The sequence below is a fragment of the Dermacentor silvarum genome, chromosome 10, assembly GCF_013339745.2.
Source record: "Dermacentor silvarum isolate Dsil-2018 chromosome 10, BIME_Dsil_1.4, whole genome shotgun sequence".
Classification (NCBI taxonomy): Eukaryota; Metazoa; Arthropoda; class Arachnida; order Ixodida; family Ixodidae; genus Dermacentor; species Dermacentor silvarum.
The window spans coordinates 31223215-31239071 of NC_051163.1; the positions used below are offsets into that span (position 1 = coordinate 31223215).

General features: G+C 48.3%; 1 protein-coding gene and 1 non-coding gene across 2 annotated transcripts in view; one reads left to right on the forward strand and one right to left on the reverse strand.

Annotated features, from left to right (window-relative positions):
* Nucleotides 1-5524: 5524 nt before the first annotated feature.
* On the reverse strand, nt 5525-5709 carry LOC119432071 (U2 spliceosomal RNA). Its single transcript, XR_005188138.1, has one exon. It is a non-coding gene; the product is annotated as a U2 spliceosomal RNA (small nuclear RNA).
* A 1908-nt stretch (nt 5710-7617) lies between these two features.
* Nucleotides 7618-15857, forward strand: part of LOC119431117 (complement C3) — an 87090-nt gene continuing 78850 nt past the window's right edge. The window contains exons 1-3 of the mRNA XM_049657862.1: nt 7618-7806; nt 14614-14777; nt 15368-15568. Of these exons, the coding sequence (XP_049513819.1) occupies nt 7730-7806; nt 14614-14777; nt 15368-15568 (442 nt within the window). The 5' untranslated portion in view covers nt 7618-7729. The remainder of the gene's footprint in view (nt 7807-14613; nt 14778-15367; nt 15569-15857) is intronic.

Consider the following 15857-nt stretch of genomic DNA (forward strand, 5'->3'; position numbering starts at 1 on the left):
GAGTTATCTGACCATAAACTCGTGACGCCTGCTACGAATGTGTAACCAGCGGCGCTAAGCGACCAAGCTAGCGCTGAAGTACGCTAGCTTTTTGTGTCTGGGGGCTGTCTTCAGTACCCGTAAAGAAGCCACGTTAAATGATAACGTCAAGAAAACCACTTCATTAGGTGTTTCTGAACACGCACAACTTATCAAGTAAACCATTTATGGCACAAGACGAACGTTTAAAATATCCATCATTAAACTTAATTAGCTGAAAAATAGGCACTTCGAAAATACTCTCATTACCTCAAGGCGACTACGAACAACATACTCTTGGTATGTAGCAAACGTTAGCTTTGCGCTGTGCAGAAGAAACATCGCCCTGGCAGCTATACCGGGCGTCTCACAACGCCGGCGCGATGAGGAGGCGCCGCCAGGGGCGCTGCAGGCGTCGCACGTCTAAAGCCCTTGGACTTTACGCACGTCGATCGTGCACGAGATGAGACCGATGGGCTAAAAAGTTAGATAACGTTAGCTTTACGTTTACTTCCCGTTCCACTCGTACAGCAGGAACGCGCACACAGTCTGCTTACAACGCTCGTGCCACCAACAGAAGGCAGAAGGCGCTGCCCTCGATATGGCATGCAGAGCCGTGCGAGTGGAGCGTGACGGTGGGTCCACTTGGCTTCGTCGCTTTTGCAGCCAAACGCGGTGCGCGTCTCTGGATACGCACGGGACGCGCATGCGCGTCGATACCGGGACAGCACGACGGCGAGAATGCGCCTAGAGCGTGCGTATAATTACTATCGCAAGATATAATTTGCGAATCAGTCCTTGAAGCCTTTTTTTTTTGTTTTCTCTTTGTTAGGCGTGGTAGGTATACGTCCTTCCTATTTTCTGCAACTGTTGTCTTATATCCTTGTTTTCTTTTGCAGTGTTATCTGTAAGCATGACAATTTCGGTGCGAACACTTTTAGGAGTCCACACGGCTTCACCGAAGATGTGCGTTGATGTTTTAGACAAAATTTATTTGGGCAATATTTATTCGGCGGTGAGATTAAAACCACTGACGTTGCTGGCTGTACGAGTGCACGCATACCATGCGTGCATACCATACCAATGCATACCAACGCAAACCGTTGCCAAATTTTTCGATTAATACATGGGCGTTCACAAATACAAACAACGCTAGCCCAAATTGAAATAAAGCCTTCTTATCTTTCCCACACTGCTGTGGCGTAGTGGTGCGGTAAATATCTGCCTTGTATTAGCTATACGTAGCTATGGTTTCGCAAAAAAAAAAGGACCTAAATGCAGCAACATGTATACTTATTTTAGAATCTCCGCAGCACGCCTGCAGGGCCTAGTGCTTTCACGACTATACAAGGGCGCTGACACGCGGCATCCACACGTGGAGCACGTATACGTTCATTTATATCGGCACTTTTAAGATGTCTGTCGCTTACTTTTCCATTCTCGCGGGGGTAGCCTCGCTGCTGGCACAACGGGACACAACACGGCTTCACCATTCTTGGCAACAAATTGGTGGCACAATTGACAGCGCGCGAGGGGGCCGCCGCGTTAGCGAAATGTCGCGCTATGTCACGTTAGCTGTCGCAGTTTGCGTCGTCTGCTGCCGCCGACCTAGCTAAACTTGCAGCGTTTTTCTTGTGGTTCGCATGTGCGGGAAAAACTGGGTCGCTATTACAGGTAACTTGTTGCAATAGGACGTGACGCGCGCGAGAGTAGGGGCAGAGTTGGCGATTATTCGCGCGTTCCACTTCTGCACCTGTGACCGTATGGAAGCTAGCGCGCGCGCAAGGGCTTTCGCTTTTCTATGCAAATTGTTGCCATTCGACGTGACGCCGGCGACAGTCGTCTCAAAGCGCTAGTTGGCGCTTGCACGAGAGGAGTATGCACCAGTCTGTGGCCTAGTACGGCAGCCCGGTGCTAATAGATAGAGCATAGCGCTTTTGGGCTGGGTATACCCTAGTTCAATCCCCCCGTCGGGATCATAACTTCTTCAAGGCGAAAGCCTTATACGCCCCATGACGCAAAAAATCCGGCGTACGGCGTTATCATCCGATGGTACCAGAACCCAAAAACAAAAGGCATTATGCAAATTATTCGCGAGGGTGCGCCAGTTGCGGCCTATGGTAAAGGTGGAAAAAAATTCTGGAAAGCGGGCGAGCACGTGACCACACAACCATAGGGCGCACAAGAGCTGGCGATTGAGAAAAAAAAAATGGCGGCCGAACTGGTGATAGCTGTGCGAGTAAAATCACGTTATTGTTCGTTTTGAGGGTGGCCACCTCGTCAAGCTTCTTAGTTCCGCAGATTTTACGCGGACCTCTTTCTTTTGTAATGAAGGAAAGAAAATTTGATTTGATTTGATGTGAAGACCAGGCAATGTGGCTGAAATCGCGGACAGAGAGATAACATCGATAAAGCCGCCTGGGGCCCAGTAAACAAGGCATCCATGTGCAAGAAATTACACAAGAGCAGACAAAAGAAGGCAACTTTCAGTTGTATATACACAATTGACACAAACAGTAATTATTATGCGACTTTAGATAAACTTCAACTATGGCAAATATTTATTATTCTGACTTATACTTTGGGCACGTTGCCCACCGAGAAATGGGCTAAACTATATTACCAAAACAAAATTAGACCCCGTTATCTTGACTTCATTCAGTGTTTCTGAATATATAATCTGCAGCTTATATTGCGATAGCAATGATATGGACACTCCAAGCGCAATTCTGCCGTCGTCGTCGCCGTCGCCGCGAGGTTCCGTATAAAGTCCAACGGCGATAAAATCGTCGCAGCGCGCCGTACGCTGTATGTGCGAGTCAAAGTGTAGCAAGGGTGAGCCGGCAATCATCGAAGGTTGCAGAGTAATCGCTCTGCCAGAAAGTACTCTGTGCGGCTCAGTGTAGCGCGAGGGAGGAAGGCAGGCCGGAAGCGCGCGGTCTTCGTTCGCGCGCGAGGCACGGGGACGGGGCGGGGCGGGGCGACGGAGAGGGAGGGGGGTGCGTTCTGAGCCGTCGGCTGCTGCTCACAGCGCGGCCACGCGGGCGCCGTATCTAGAAAGTGATCTGCGATGGGGACAAACTGCATGCGCCGAGTACCGGTAGCTTCGTGTGCGCTGTGCTTTCGACGTTTAGTTCGCGTTGAAACGAGACGAGAGACAGCACGATTGACAATTTGCCCGCTGCTGCTGGAGCGATTTCTCACTCCGGCGTTTTCACAGCGAGTTTCCGCGGTCATCGAGCGAGATGTGTTCATGTTTGCCGGTGCGTGCGTGACACTGTGCTTGTCTATTTAGTTAGTAAGTCGAATGTTTACAACTTTATGCTTTCATAGATTACGAAAAGGCATTTGATTCAGTTGAGATACCAGCAGTCATAAAGGCATTGCGTAATCAAGGAGTACAGTAGGCACACGTGAATATCTGGTAAATAACTGCAAATATTATTCAGCTACATTGGTTTTCCACAAGAAAAGTTGAAAATTACCTATCAAGGAAGGGGTCAGACAAGGAGACAATCTCTCCCATGCTATTCACTGCATGCTTAGAAGTATTCGAGCTCTTAGACGGGGAAGTGAGGATCAACGGCGAATATCTCAGCAACCTTTGGTTTGTAGATGGCATTGTCCCGTTCAGCAACAATGGGGATGAATTATAACAAATGATTGAGGACCTTAACCCATAAAGTGTGAGAGTGGGGTTGAAGACTAATATGCAGAAGACAAAGATAATGTTCAATAGCCCGGCAAGGGAACAGGAATTCAGGATCGCCAGTCAGCCTCTACAGTCTGTAAAGGAGTACGTTTATCTATGTCAATTACTCACAAGGCTGATCTCTGATCATCAGAAGGAAATTTACAGAAGAATAAAATTGGGTTGGAGTGCATATGGCAGGCATTGCCAAATCCTGACTGGGAGCTTACCACTGTCCTTGAAAAGAAAAGTGTACAACCATTGCATTCTACCGGTGCTAACATATGGGGCAGAAACTTGGAGGTTAACAAAGAAGCTCGAGAACAAGTTAAGGACCACACAAAGAACGATGGAAGGAAGAATGTTAGACCTAATGTTAAGAGACAGGAAGAGAGCGGTATGGATCAGAGAGCAAACGGGGATAGCCGATATTCTAATCGACATTAAGAGAGAAAAATGGAGCTTGGCAGGCCATGTAATGCGTAGGATGGATGGATAACCGGTGGACCATTAGAGTTACAGACTGGGCACCAAGAGAAGGGAAGCGCAGTCGAGGACGGCAGAAAACTAGGTGGGGTGATGACGTCAGGAAATTTGCAGGCGATGCGCGCTCGTCTTTGCGCAACCCGCGCGTGTAGGTTTAGTACTCCAGAGACGCGGAGTGCGCTTAGCTGCAAGAACTGCGAAGCTTATTCAGTGGACGCGCTCTTTCAGACTCCGTACGATCGGCTCTGCAGTGAAACCAGGGCAGCGTTCTGCCTTTGCACGAGCGTCGTGAGCGCAAACTGTAGCGTTCGTGCTAACCAGCTGTGTCCGCAACAAACCACGGCTGCCTGTAACGCTATCAGCCACGTGCGCCGCTGCTTTGACCTGAACAAGTAGCGTATGTCAGAAGCACCAACTGCCTGTTTTTTTTTTTCGTCTTTTTCTATGCCGGCACCGCTCGGCGGCTCGCCCGTCGTGCCATGGCGTTCTGCTACTCTTCTTGTCTTTATTAAGGCGAAAACCTTAGGCCTCTTGGCGAAACTGCGCCCTGACAAAAAATGGCTGACGCTGCAAAAAAAAAGAAAAGAAAAAAAAACGTCCGGTTTACATCACATTTCTCAGGGAGGTTCCGGTAAACAGAGTAAATTAGTGGCTTCGAAAAGAAAATTTGGTAAATTTCGTGTCTGGGTGGGAATCAAGCCCAGGCCTCCCGGGTGCGAGCCGAGCACACTTCCCTGAAGCCACGGCTACTTTTCCACGGTTCTGGCTTACTGAAGGTGTGCCTAGTGCTCGCGTGATTTCGCACGTCACGTTGCAACCGTCTCGCTGACTAAAGGTGCGGCCTAGTTCGTGCACTAATGTGTTGCACTTTAGGTACTACGGTAAATGTTCATATGTGGCGTTCAGGAGGGCACCTTAGTGCCGCACGTGTACTTCCCATTGCGACTCGTTATGTCTTGCAAGAAGTCTAACCCCGATTGTATAACTTCATGTATTACCAAATGTGCAGCAGCTGGGCTTTCGCCTCTTGTGTTATAAGAGTGTAACACCTGCCGAACGTTTTTTTTTATCGTTGTGCGCGATGCGTGGTTTTATTTCGCGTATATAGCCCACTGTTTGTGCGTAGACTGTCTTAGCAATTCCTGACATTCATGATAAAACATGTGCCAAGACAAAAACAATGAAGTCCAACTGCAGGCAAAAAACGTCAGTCGCCTTGTTTTGTGGACAAACGCAGACAGTACGAGATCAACACATATCGCCGGTTCCATACCTGCTTTTCAAATACACAAAATCGAAGCTGTACATGGCTAGTTTCCAGCGGATCGATGTCCGTAGACCAAAAATCCCGAAGACTGTGCAAAACCGGGAAGGCCCGCGACGGAGGGGAAGCAGGCTTCAAGCGCTCCGCCAACTTGCAAAAATAAGTTTAATATCTTGGGTCCAAATACAACCCGTATCAGATATTCAGCTGATAAGAACAGATACTACACTTTGACCATCGTCGGCCATGTCTACGTTCGCACCATACACGTGTACGCCATCCCGCGTATTCAAACTAGCGCCTACCAACCTGAGTGTCTTCTGTCTCCTGACGTCATGCTCTACGTAGGCTCCTTTCCTCAGTACTGCTCTGACTGTGAAATGGTAGGCTGCGTGTTGTACGGGCTGAAGAAGAACAGCGTGCCTACGAAGAACAACGGCGTGAACAGAAAAGGAAATGGGCGCAGCGGCGGCGGAAGGTGACCGCCGACGATGAGTGGGTCGCGGACGCCAAGCGTAAGCGTGCTGTCCGCCAAGAGCGCGAATTAAATGCGAACCGGCCATGTGGCCCCGATCCCGCAAACTTGGAACGTTTCACCGGAGCAACGGTAAATCATCACATACACAGCTTCGCTAGTCATCAACCTTCACGGAGTGGAATGGCACTGAATTTTGTTTTGCACAGCATCCATGACATACAACTAAACACACACAAAAAAAGTCACAGGACCTGCGCGGCAAAAGACTTTTATGCAACATGTATTTCGATTTCTCGTGCCAGTAATATCCGTCTCTCGACGGACGAGGCGGACATAATTTGCACAAGAAATTAAAATTCATAATGAACTAATTAAAATTAACTAATTAAGATTTAAACCTAATTACGTTATGGCACAGATTGCAATTTACAAATTCTAGCCAGGGAGTTCGCAAGGCGGATCCACTTGGAACGAATTCTCAACATGACACCAGTTTCGAGATGTCAATTCCCGAAATTTGCGGAGAAATGCATTGGCGTTTAAGTTACTTTTGTGATTCAATGCATTAAACGACGTTTTGTTAAGAAAGTAAGTGGAACGACAGTGAATTTTTATCGCAAGTTTGACAGCGCATTTCTCGTAAATGATGTCATCCACACAATTCTTTTCAACTGGATATGCATTGCAGTCTCACCCGCTAGAATTGGCAAATTGCAATATGTGCCCAAGGTAATTACTTAAAACATAATTACAGATTTTTTGTTATTTAGTCGATTATGCATTTCTATTTTTTGTGCAAGTAATGTCCGCCTATTCGAATAGACCAGCTCACGGACTAGAATTGGGCTATCTGCCACAGGCAATCTTTAAACATTTTTGAAAGTGTTCGCTAAAGCACGCTGCATATGTAGGGCATGTAGTGTACTCTTGCTGTGGAGCAGTCCAGCTCTCCCAAGTATAGGGAAGTAAATGGTGGGATGTTTGAGCGAGTTAAGAAATGTAGATAAGAGAGTGCATCCGGCCATTGCCAGTAAGTAAGGATTATGTTGGGGTATTTGCCACATGCTCGGCACGCGGGTTTGCCAGGTCTGTTCTCAGTGTGGTCTTTGACAGCATCGATGTAGTAACGTAAGTGTTTGTGCCTGGCCAATTAGTACAGTGTTATCTCAAGTGTTTCTTGGAGCCCCCCCCCCACCTCCCCCCATGAGTGACATATTTCAAGCACAAACATCAAGAACACGCTCACAAAAGCCGCGGAAACCAAAAAATAAGTCTGTAGTTCGGGAAGACTCTTTCTGTTCGACTCACAGAAAGCAATATCGGTAAAAGCAACGTTTGTCAACTTGGCCACGTCTATTACTCCTACCTGCCATAAAAATTCTGGCCACTATAAATTACCAACTTCATACTTCGCTGGCATGGAATGTGGCAGCAACGCCGCAGCACTTTCATGACGTCATGCCCTGCAGTTTGTCCTTAGATCGGCGATATACACTTTCACCATTCTTTCACTTCTCGGCAGTTGAAGGGTGAACGTATACGCTCCGAACGAAGGCGGAACTTTGTGTCCCATAAGATGATGCCCCAAGTACGGCTCTGCTTACATGGCTTGGAGGCGACAAGAAGCAACTAGATAACACAAAGCGGAGGAAGATGGAATGCCGACGTCTGCGAGATAGTGAGCAGAAGGCGGCGAGCAGACGGCTCGCGAGGGCCTCCAGAGCAACCATTGCCATCGGTGATGTCGGCCGCCTAGGTGAAACGAAACGGGTCGATCCTGGTGCTCGAAAAGATGATCCGGATTGGGTTTGGATCTGGCGCTTCACTGTGGTTCTACTGCATCTTCTTATACGTGCTGCAAGGTCTCACGTGAGTAAGCATGCATACCCTCGAACCCTCGCAAATTTTAAAAAAAGATTTTTGCTGGACAAGGGTCCGATCACAGAAAACAAAATTCCAGTACTCTGGTATTTGCGCGGAAAGCAACCCGAGCAGCTGTGAAGGCGCTGATGCGTTACCTAAACGACACCGGATTGCGCGACAAATGTGACTGTAAGACACTGTGCACGCAGTGCGTGATGTTTAAAGTCTCAGTGAAACTTTCACACTGTATGACTCGCCGTTGTAGCAAATGCATTGACCATGGCGTTGTGCTACAGAGCTGTAGATCGTGGGTACTATCCCGGCTGCAGAGGCACGCTGAAGCACTTCGTTTTCAGGAGAGTTTGCTCCTCTTGGGCTAGTTGATGCATGAAGTTTTAAAACAAGAATAACACTATAAATGGGACAAGTTCGTGTCTCTTTATTTGTGTATTATCGTTTGTTGGGCGCGTTGGTAAACTGACTTGAATAGCATGTTTAGTACCAGCGGACTAGGACAGAAAGCGAGACGCATTGTGGTGTCGTCTCCCGTTATGTCCTTGTCCGCTGGCGCTGAACATGCTATCATTTTTTTGTCCTGTTTTTATCGCTGTTTTTGTTCTAAAGTGAACTTTGCGTCACAACATGTCATATTAAATGTTTCGATTACTTCCCTTGTGATTCTATCGGCACTCGTACGTGAATTGTGCAGAAGCTTCTATTCGGAAAGGAAAACAACCGGTCGGAAGTCAGCGCGGTGCTTTTCGTGATTTTTTTTTTCTTTTTTCAAAGTTTGACCTTCACGTTCTTAATTTAAGCTCGAGGTCAAGGGTTCGAATACAGCCGCGGCGGCCACATTTCGAAGGAGGCGGAATGCAGGGACGCGCGTGTACTGGGGTGGTGCATTGGGTGCCGTCAAAGAACAGCAGATGATGAGAATCAATTCAGCGTGCCTCAGAATCAGATTGTTGTTTGGACATGTGAAACGCCAGATTTTTATTTATTTCGTTTAAGCTATGAGGTCTATACTGTATGTCAGCTAGCACCGAGCAAATTTTGGGGGAAAAAAGAAAAAAAAAAAGAAAGAAACCCACTGAGACATGAATAGCTAGCTGACAGATTTGGCCCGTGAGATCCGGTTTGAATTCGACCGACGATTATGTTCACTGCTATCATTGTTATTTTAGCGTTGCCTTCATTGCTTGGCAAAAGTTCGCCCAATGAAGAGTTAGATTCTACATATGCACTTTCTAGAAGTCTGATGCTGTACCTTCACTGCAACGTGAGAATACGCATGCGCAGTATGGGACCTATACCAATTTTAGCAAAGCTGAGTAAGCGTGACGTCATGCCATCCTGTACGATCTGCGGATCACCCTTTACGTCACAGCTCTGTACTCGTATCACTTCGCATGTGAAAAAAAAAAGAATTAAAAAAAAAAAAACACCAGCCCTTCCTATGTCGAGAAAGTGGGCGTAAGCGAAGCTTGTCGTGTGTGTACCTGACCTACTACTTTTCCTTCCCTTTCGTGCAACTTTTCCTTCCGTTGCGTTGCACAATTCTCTGCTCGTCACTGTTGTCGCTTGCGTTCGATGTCTCGAGTTTGCTCGGCGGCGTGGTTGGCAGCATGGTTGGCAGCACGCCGGATTTTCCGCTTCATGGGGCGCACATTCTGAAAAACGTTTGCACCCTTTAGGGCTTATCTTGTCCATAATGCTAATCGCCAATTGCTTGCTTGCGCTTCCTTTCTTGAAAACTCGGCGCTCGCTACTTTCCTGTCAAGAATGCTATGTCACGCTGATGACCTGAATGTCGTTCATGGCTTGAAAGTACCGGGAGCGCAGCGTTAAAGAAAGCAAAAACACGCAAGATAGATGACAACTATTGCTATGAAACAAGTTCAGCAGTAAAGGTGCACACCTTTTTAAAAGTGCATAATGATTGCGATAGGCGGATTTGATGTTTGTACCCGCCGTGGCTGCTCAGTGGCTATGGTGTTGGGCTGCTGAGCACGAGGTCGCGGGATCGAATCCCGGCCACGGCGGTCGCATTTCGATGGGGGGCGAAATGCGAAAACACCCGTGAGCTTAGATTTAGGTGCACGTTAAAGAACCTCAGGTGGTCCCAATTTCCGGAGTCTCATACTACGGTGTGCCTCATAATCAGATCGTGGTTTTGGCATACGATTTCACGTTTGTGACGGAGCCAAAGGTTTATTCCCAGTGAAACGCTCATCCCATGATACAAAACCTGACTCGTTCATCTGGGTGCTCGCGCAAAATTTTCTTCAGCTATTGCTAATATCTGGCGCGACGCTGACGGTTGAAAACCTAATCTGAAAAGCTTCATAGGCAGCGCATTCCTTTCAAACTAATGTTTTGAATACACAAAAAATCACCGCCCAAGCACTCCGTACAGATGGTTAACCAAGGAAGCTGAAACGTGCGGCCCCGGTGTTTATCACTGGGTGTATCCCGATGGTTCTTTAAAGTCTTTCTCAATTACTGGTTACGTCCGTGCGTTTCTTAATGAGGTTAAACCGAGGAGGCTTTAAAAAAGAAAAAGAAATATTTTATTTAGACCTCATTGGGTTACATGTTCGGCTCCGACGGAGAGAACAACGTCAGTGACGGTATACGCCCGCAGTCCGCCGTTGTCGGATTGCCGCTTGCGATTCTTCGAAATTAAGTTGTTTCAAAATTAAATCTGTCCGTTACGTAAGACAATGAACGGCGCATACCCCCTTACGCAATGGCGCATACCCCCTTACGCAATGGCACATACCCCCGTAAACGTGGCCTCCCCATTACGACGACAGGAAAGTGAAATTCTACGCTGGAATGATGAGCGGCAACGCAGCCAGCTGTGGAAGACGACGACGACGCTCGAGCCAATGCTGATGATGACAGTTTTCCGCGTACGCCGACCTCGACACAAGTGAGCCAATGCAAGCTTCCCTTAAAGAAAGAAAAAGAAACCGGCCATTATTTGACTGTGGGCGTGCTTACACCAATGTGATGTCCTTAACGTCATCGAATTTTTTACGTAGGTTTATCTGACTCGCAAACATCATCAGCCTGTTTTGTATTCACTGCCAAGACGAAGTCTTCTCCCACCAATCTCCAAATAACCCTGTATTGCGTCAGAAGACTTGATCACACCACTCAATGCCATCCTCGACACTGCTTACCTCCTCTTGGCACCGATTCTGTGGCTCTCATTGGCAGTTGGTTATATGCCCTATACTCATTACATGGCCTGATAAACGCCGTTTCTTGACTAGAATTTTGCCCTTTTCTTTCAAAAGGAACGCAGCACCAGGACCAGACCGCGTTACCAATGCGATGCTTCGCAATCTCAGTCACACGGCCATCGGACAGCTTGTGCATTTGTTCAACGATCAGGTCTGGAGGAAGGGAGGTCGGGTACCAGCGCCATGGAAACCGGCCAACATCATCATGATCCCAAAACCTGGTAAGCCGCGAGAGATCGGACAGCTGCGGCCCATCTCATTAACATCGTGCATGGGCAAGCTCTTTGAAAGAGTCGTGCACACCCGGCTGGAGAATCACCTCGAGCGTGACAGCCTTCTCCCCGACTCGATGTTCGGCTTTCGCAAGGGAGTCTCTGCACAGGACGTCTTCCTCATGCTAAAAGACGAGGTCCTCAGCCCTCCCCCGGGCAGCCTAGACAGAATCCTGCTCGCCCTTGACGTTCAAAAGGCCTTTGACACCATATCTCACTCCGCAATACTAGAAGGCCTTGAGGACGTCGGATGCGGAGAAAGAACATTTCATTACATTCAGGACTTTCTGCGTGACCGCACTGCAACAATTGCGCTCGGAGCGTCACGGTCACTCCCATATGAACTGCCGGGCCGCGGCACGCCTCAGGGTGCAATTTTGTCTCCGCTCCTATTCAATATTGGAATGCGCAAGCTCGCCCTACAGTTACAGGAAGACGAAGACCTCGGCGTGGCAATTTACGCCGACGACATTACGCTCTGGGTGACCAAAGGCTCATACGGGGACATGCAAAGCACACTTCAGCAAGCCCTAGACACGGTCGAATCATACACAAAACATGCCGACATGAAATGCGCACCGAGCAAATCAGAATACATACATATTCGACCACTAAGAACCCAAGCCAACAGAGCTCCGCCGTTACAACTACTTCTAGACGGAGAACCCATCCGAAAAGTCCAGTAGCTACGAGTGCTCGGAATGCATATACAGGAAACAGGCAGTGCCGGCATCGCCCTGTCCAAACTCAAGCGCACGGTTCGCAGTGTTACTAGCTTCATTAACAGAATAGCACCTAGCAGAGAGGGAATGACGCAGACAGACACCATGAAATTAGTACAGGCCTTCGTCATAAGCAGGATCACTTACGCTCTTCCTTTCCAAGCTGCGCGACAAACTGACATCGACCAAGCAAATCGACTGCTCCGGATTGCCTGCAAGGCGGCACTCGGCCTGCCCGAAAACACGAGCACTGACCGTCTCAGCGAGCTAGGCATGATGAACACATACGAAGAACTCGCCGCGGCCGCACTCATGGCCCAGCGCGAAAGACTAAACGCAACACCCCAGGGGCGCTCCGTACTAACACGACTACGATACCCTCTAACGCCACAGTTCTGCGGAGACGAGACCATACTTATGCCACCTGATCTACGAGCAAGAATCCATGTGAACCCCATCCCACGTCACATGAACCCTCACTTCCACGTGAAACGGCGACAAGCCCGAGCAGCCATCCTGCGCAAAAGGCAGGAGGACGCAGACACATACTTTACTGACGCGGGCTTATACCCCAGAGGTGAGACAGCGACTCCTACTTATGTGGCTGTCGCGACAAACCGGGGGAGACCGATCGTAGCAGCGTCCGTACGCACGACTTCAAGCGCCACGGCGGAATCCGCGGCCATAGCCCTAGCCATCCGAGACGCTGAGGCCAAGAGCCAGTCGGCTTATATACTCACAGACTCGCAAGACGCCTGCCGGCTCTTCCTTCGGGGAGTTCTACCGGCCGGGGTCCTTCGCATACTAGGACCAAGCCTCCAAATGGACCACGGGATAACCTGGTGTCCCGCGCACACCGGAGTGGAAGGCAACGATCGGGCGGATCGTCTGGCTCGAGGTATAACAGGCAGGGCCGCGATACATACCGCTCAAACGGACGCCTCTACGACACCCGGCAGCACGCCGAGAGACATACTTGAGGCACAACGACTAGGAAGACGAACCAAAGCTCCACCTCACCCCAAGCTCAATAGGCGACAAGCGAGGGACTGGCGCCGAATACAGACAAACACCTACCCACATTTACATAGACTGCACAAAATATTACCTAACAAACACAGCGACAGATGTCCATGGTGCGACTCCACCCCGACACTAGAACACATCACTTATCAATGCACGCAGCGTCCGGCAGACGCCGTCTCGCCGCTACTTAACGATACACTTAGCAATTGGTCGTGGGAGGCGCGACTCTCCGAACTGGACTTGGGAAGCCAATTGGCGACCCTCGACCAGGCCCGGCGCGTCGCAATAGCCAGTGGGGCCCTGGAAGAGGGGCTCCACCACAGTGACCAAGCACGATCTTAATTTAAATAAAGTTGTTTCTCTCTCTCTCTCTCTCTTTGATCTCGAGGATACACTGCTGTCGTTCCGTCTGTTAACGTTTCGCTATAATATTTTTCGTTCCAGCGCTTGTTGCGGTGGTGTTTAACTGCTATGATGCGCACCTTCGCCGTTCTTAGTTGCTTTGTTGCGTGACAGTATTGCTTGCAAGTGTCACGAGATGAGAAACATGAGCTTGTTCACCCTGTTTCGACAAACGTCGTAAAATATTAAAATATCGAGACATCGCCTTTTAACAGCGGAGCTGTTTATAATAAGGTCGAGGTTGATTCCCTACGGAGCGATGGTGTTCGCAGTTCCGAGCGAAGTGGAGAGAGTGAAATGAGGAGAGGAGGTGCAGAGAGAGAAGGAGAGACAGACATAGAGCTAGAGAAATAAAGAAATGATTTAATCATCATAAAATTTCTTGACGAGGCGGGATTCCAGCTTGGGTACCCACGGTCCGAAGGCCAGCGTCATAACCACTAGGCTATGCGCCCACGCTTGCAGAACATGCATTTATGGGAACCATATATGATTGCGTTGTACCGATGATTGTAGCAAAACTTGCTATGGACGAGAAAAAGAGAAAATGAGAGCAAGAGAGAGAGAGAGAAAGAAAAAGAAAGGAAGAGAAACACAGAGCTCGTAGAGCTCCGCTGTTTCACCGGATTTCGCAATCCTGAAACTGGCTGAATTTCTTTCTTTTATTTTTTTGAAAATAATCATGCTCTCCCTCCCAAAAGCTCTGTCATCGTGCAGAATGCTATCGTCCGTCTGAACGCATTTGTTATCACAAAACTGTGTACGCGACATAGATCACAAAACGGCGTATTTCGCGTCTCAACGGGACGATCTTTCTGCGAACGTCATCCTACGCAGCTGTGTTGCGCAATTCAAGACCACCATCGAATCATTATTGTGCCGACTAGACATTACCCACCCTCCACGTAAAGCCCCGAACACAATGGCGTCACTGAGCTATATATATATATATATATATATATATATATATAATTTATTTTTATTTATGGGCCTTCTGGATTACGAATTTCTCCTTCGGCTGTAAGTGAGGATATTTTATCATTGTAGAAGCGTAGTTTGCTAATATCATTTAATTTATTATTGAACTATTGGTGTCCATTATGGAGGTTCTTATTTATTCATTTACTCACTTTTTGGCAGTGAAGGGTGCATCGTGACCACTCCTAGCCTCGTCCGGCTGGGCGCTCAAGAAACGGTACTTGTCAGGAACACGGGAAACGCAACCAGGAATGTCACACTGCACGCTACCGACTACCCCGCTGAAGCTCGCCTTCTCTTTATGGAGTCGTTCCTTATGGGACATGGTAAGTGTCATCCCAGCTATAGGGAGACGCTTACTGTAACGAAACATACTTGGAGAGGACACTCCAGGCGCGCTGACGCCGTCGTCGTGCTGTTCTGCTATTCACGGTGTGTGTGTAGGCCGTCTTTCGAGTGCCACGTGATCTGCTGAGAATGTGAGAGCGATTGCACTGGCCGAAATTTGTGACGGCGAGAACTTTGTGTAAGCGAACTTTCTGTTTGCTTACAAACAGTTCCAGCATAAAAACGTTTTCTGTGAGGTGTGCGCTGCGATATATTTCTGCAGTGCTTCTTCGTGCGAAAACAGCGAAAAAGCGAAATAAACCTTCTTGCATCAATATTAAGAGTTCCGAGATGGGGTGTTCAGCTAATATCATTTTTGTCAGGGACTTTGCTTCTTACTCGTATTTTTATAACTATCTCTTTTCCCTTTGCGACGTCTATTTGATCATGAGGGTGTAGATAATAAACGTTATAAATGCTGTATTATTATAACTGGCTTCAACTGTACCTATCGCGCTCAGTATTCTCAAACATGAGGATTAACGTAACGCACTTCCACACACCGACGTTTGATTTTTCGTCGCAACAGGTGAGGAGAAACTCGTGTACCTGAGACTCGACGAGACAAAGTTCTCCAGCGAAGACCTCCAGTCAAATCGTTCGATGCTTGTTTCCCTGAGAGTCCACTGTGGTGACGCATTCAACAAGGCGGCAGTTTTGCTGCTGAAGCCAAGTTCGGGGTACATATTTTTACAGACGGACAAGCCCATCTACAGCCCAGGGCAGGACGGTAAGTGCGCATGTTCTTTAAGATCACTGCTCCCTTTCCACAATGTGTCAATGGACGTGTACGGAACCAGTAAGGCTGCGGCGAATATGTCCGGTATTTGGATGTTGCATGTACCTCGAGTGAGTGCGTGCATGTGAATGCGCAATAGTGTCAAGTGTGTTTGATGGATGGCATCAGAAAAAAAAATTCGGGGGGGCGGGGGGGGGGGGGAGGTGATTTAACGGTAAATGCGAGAGAAATGCGTCAGAATTACGACGCGACTCTTTGAGTTCCCGGATCGATGATGGAA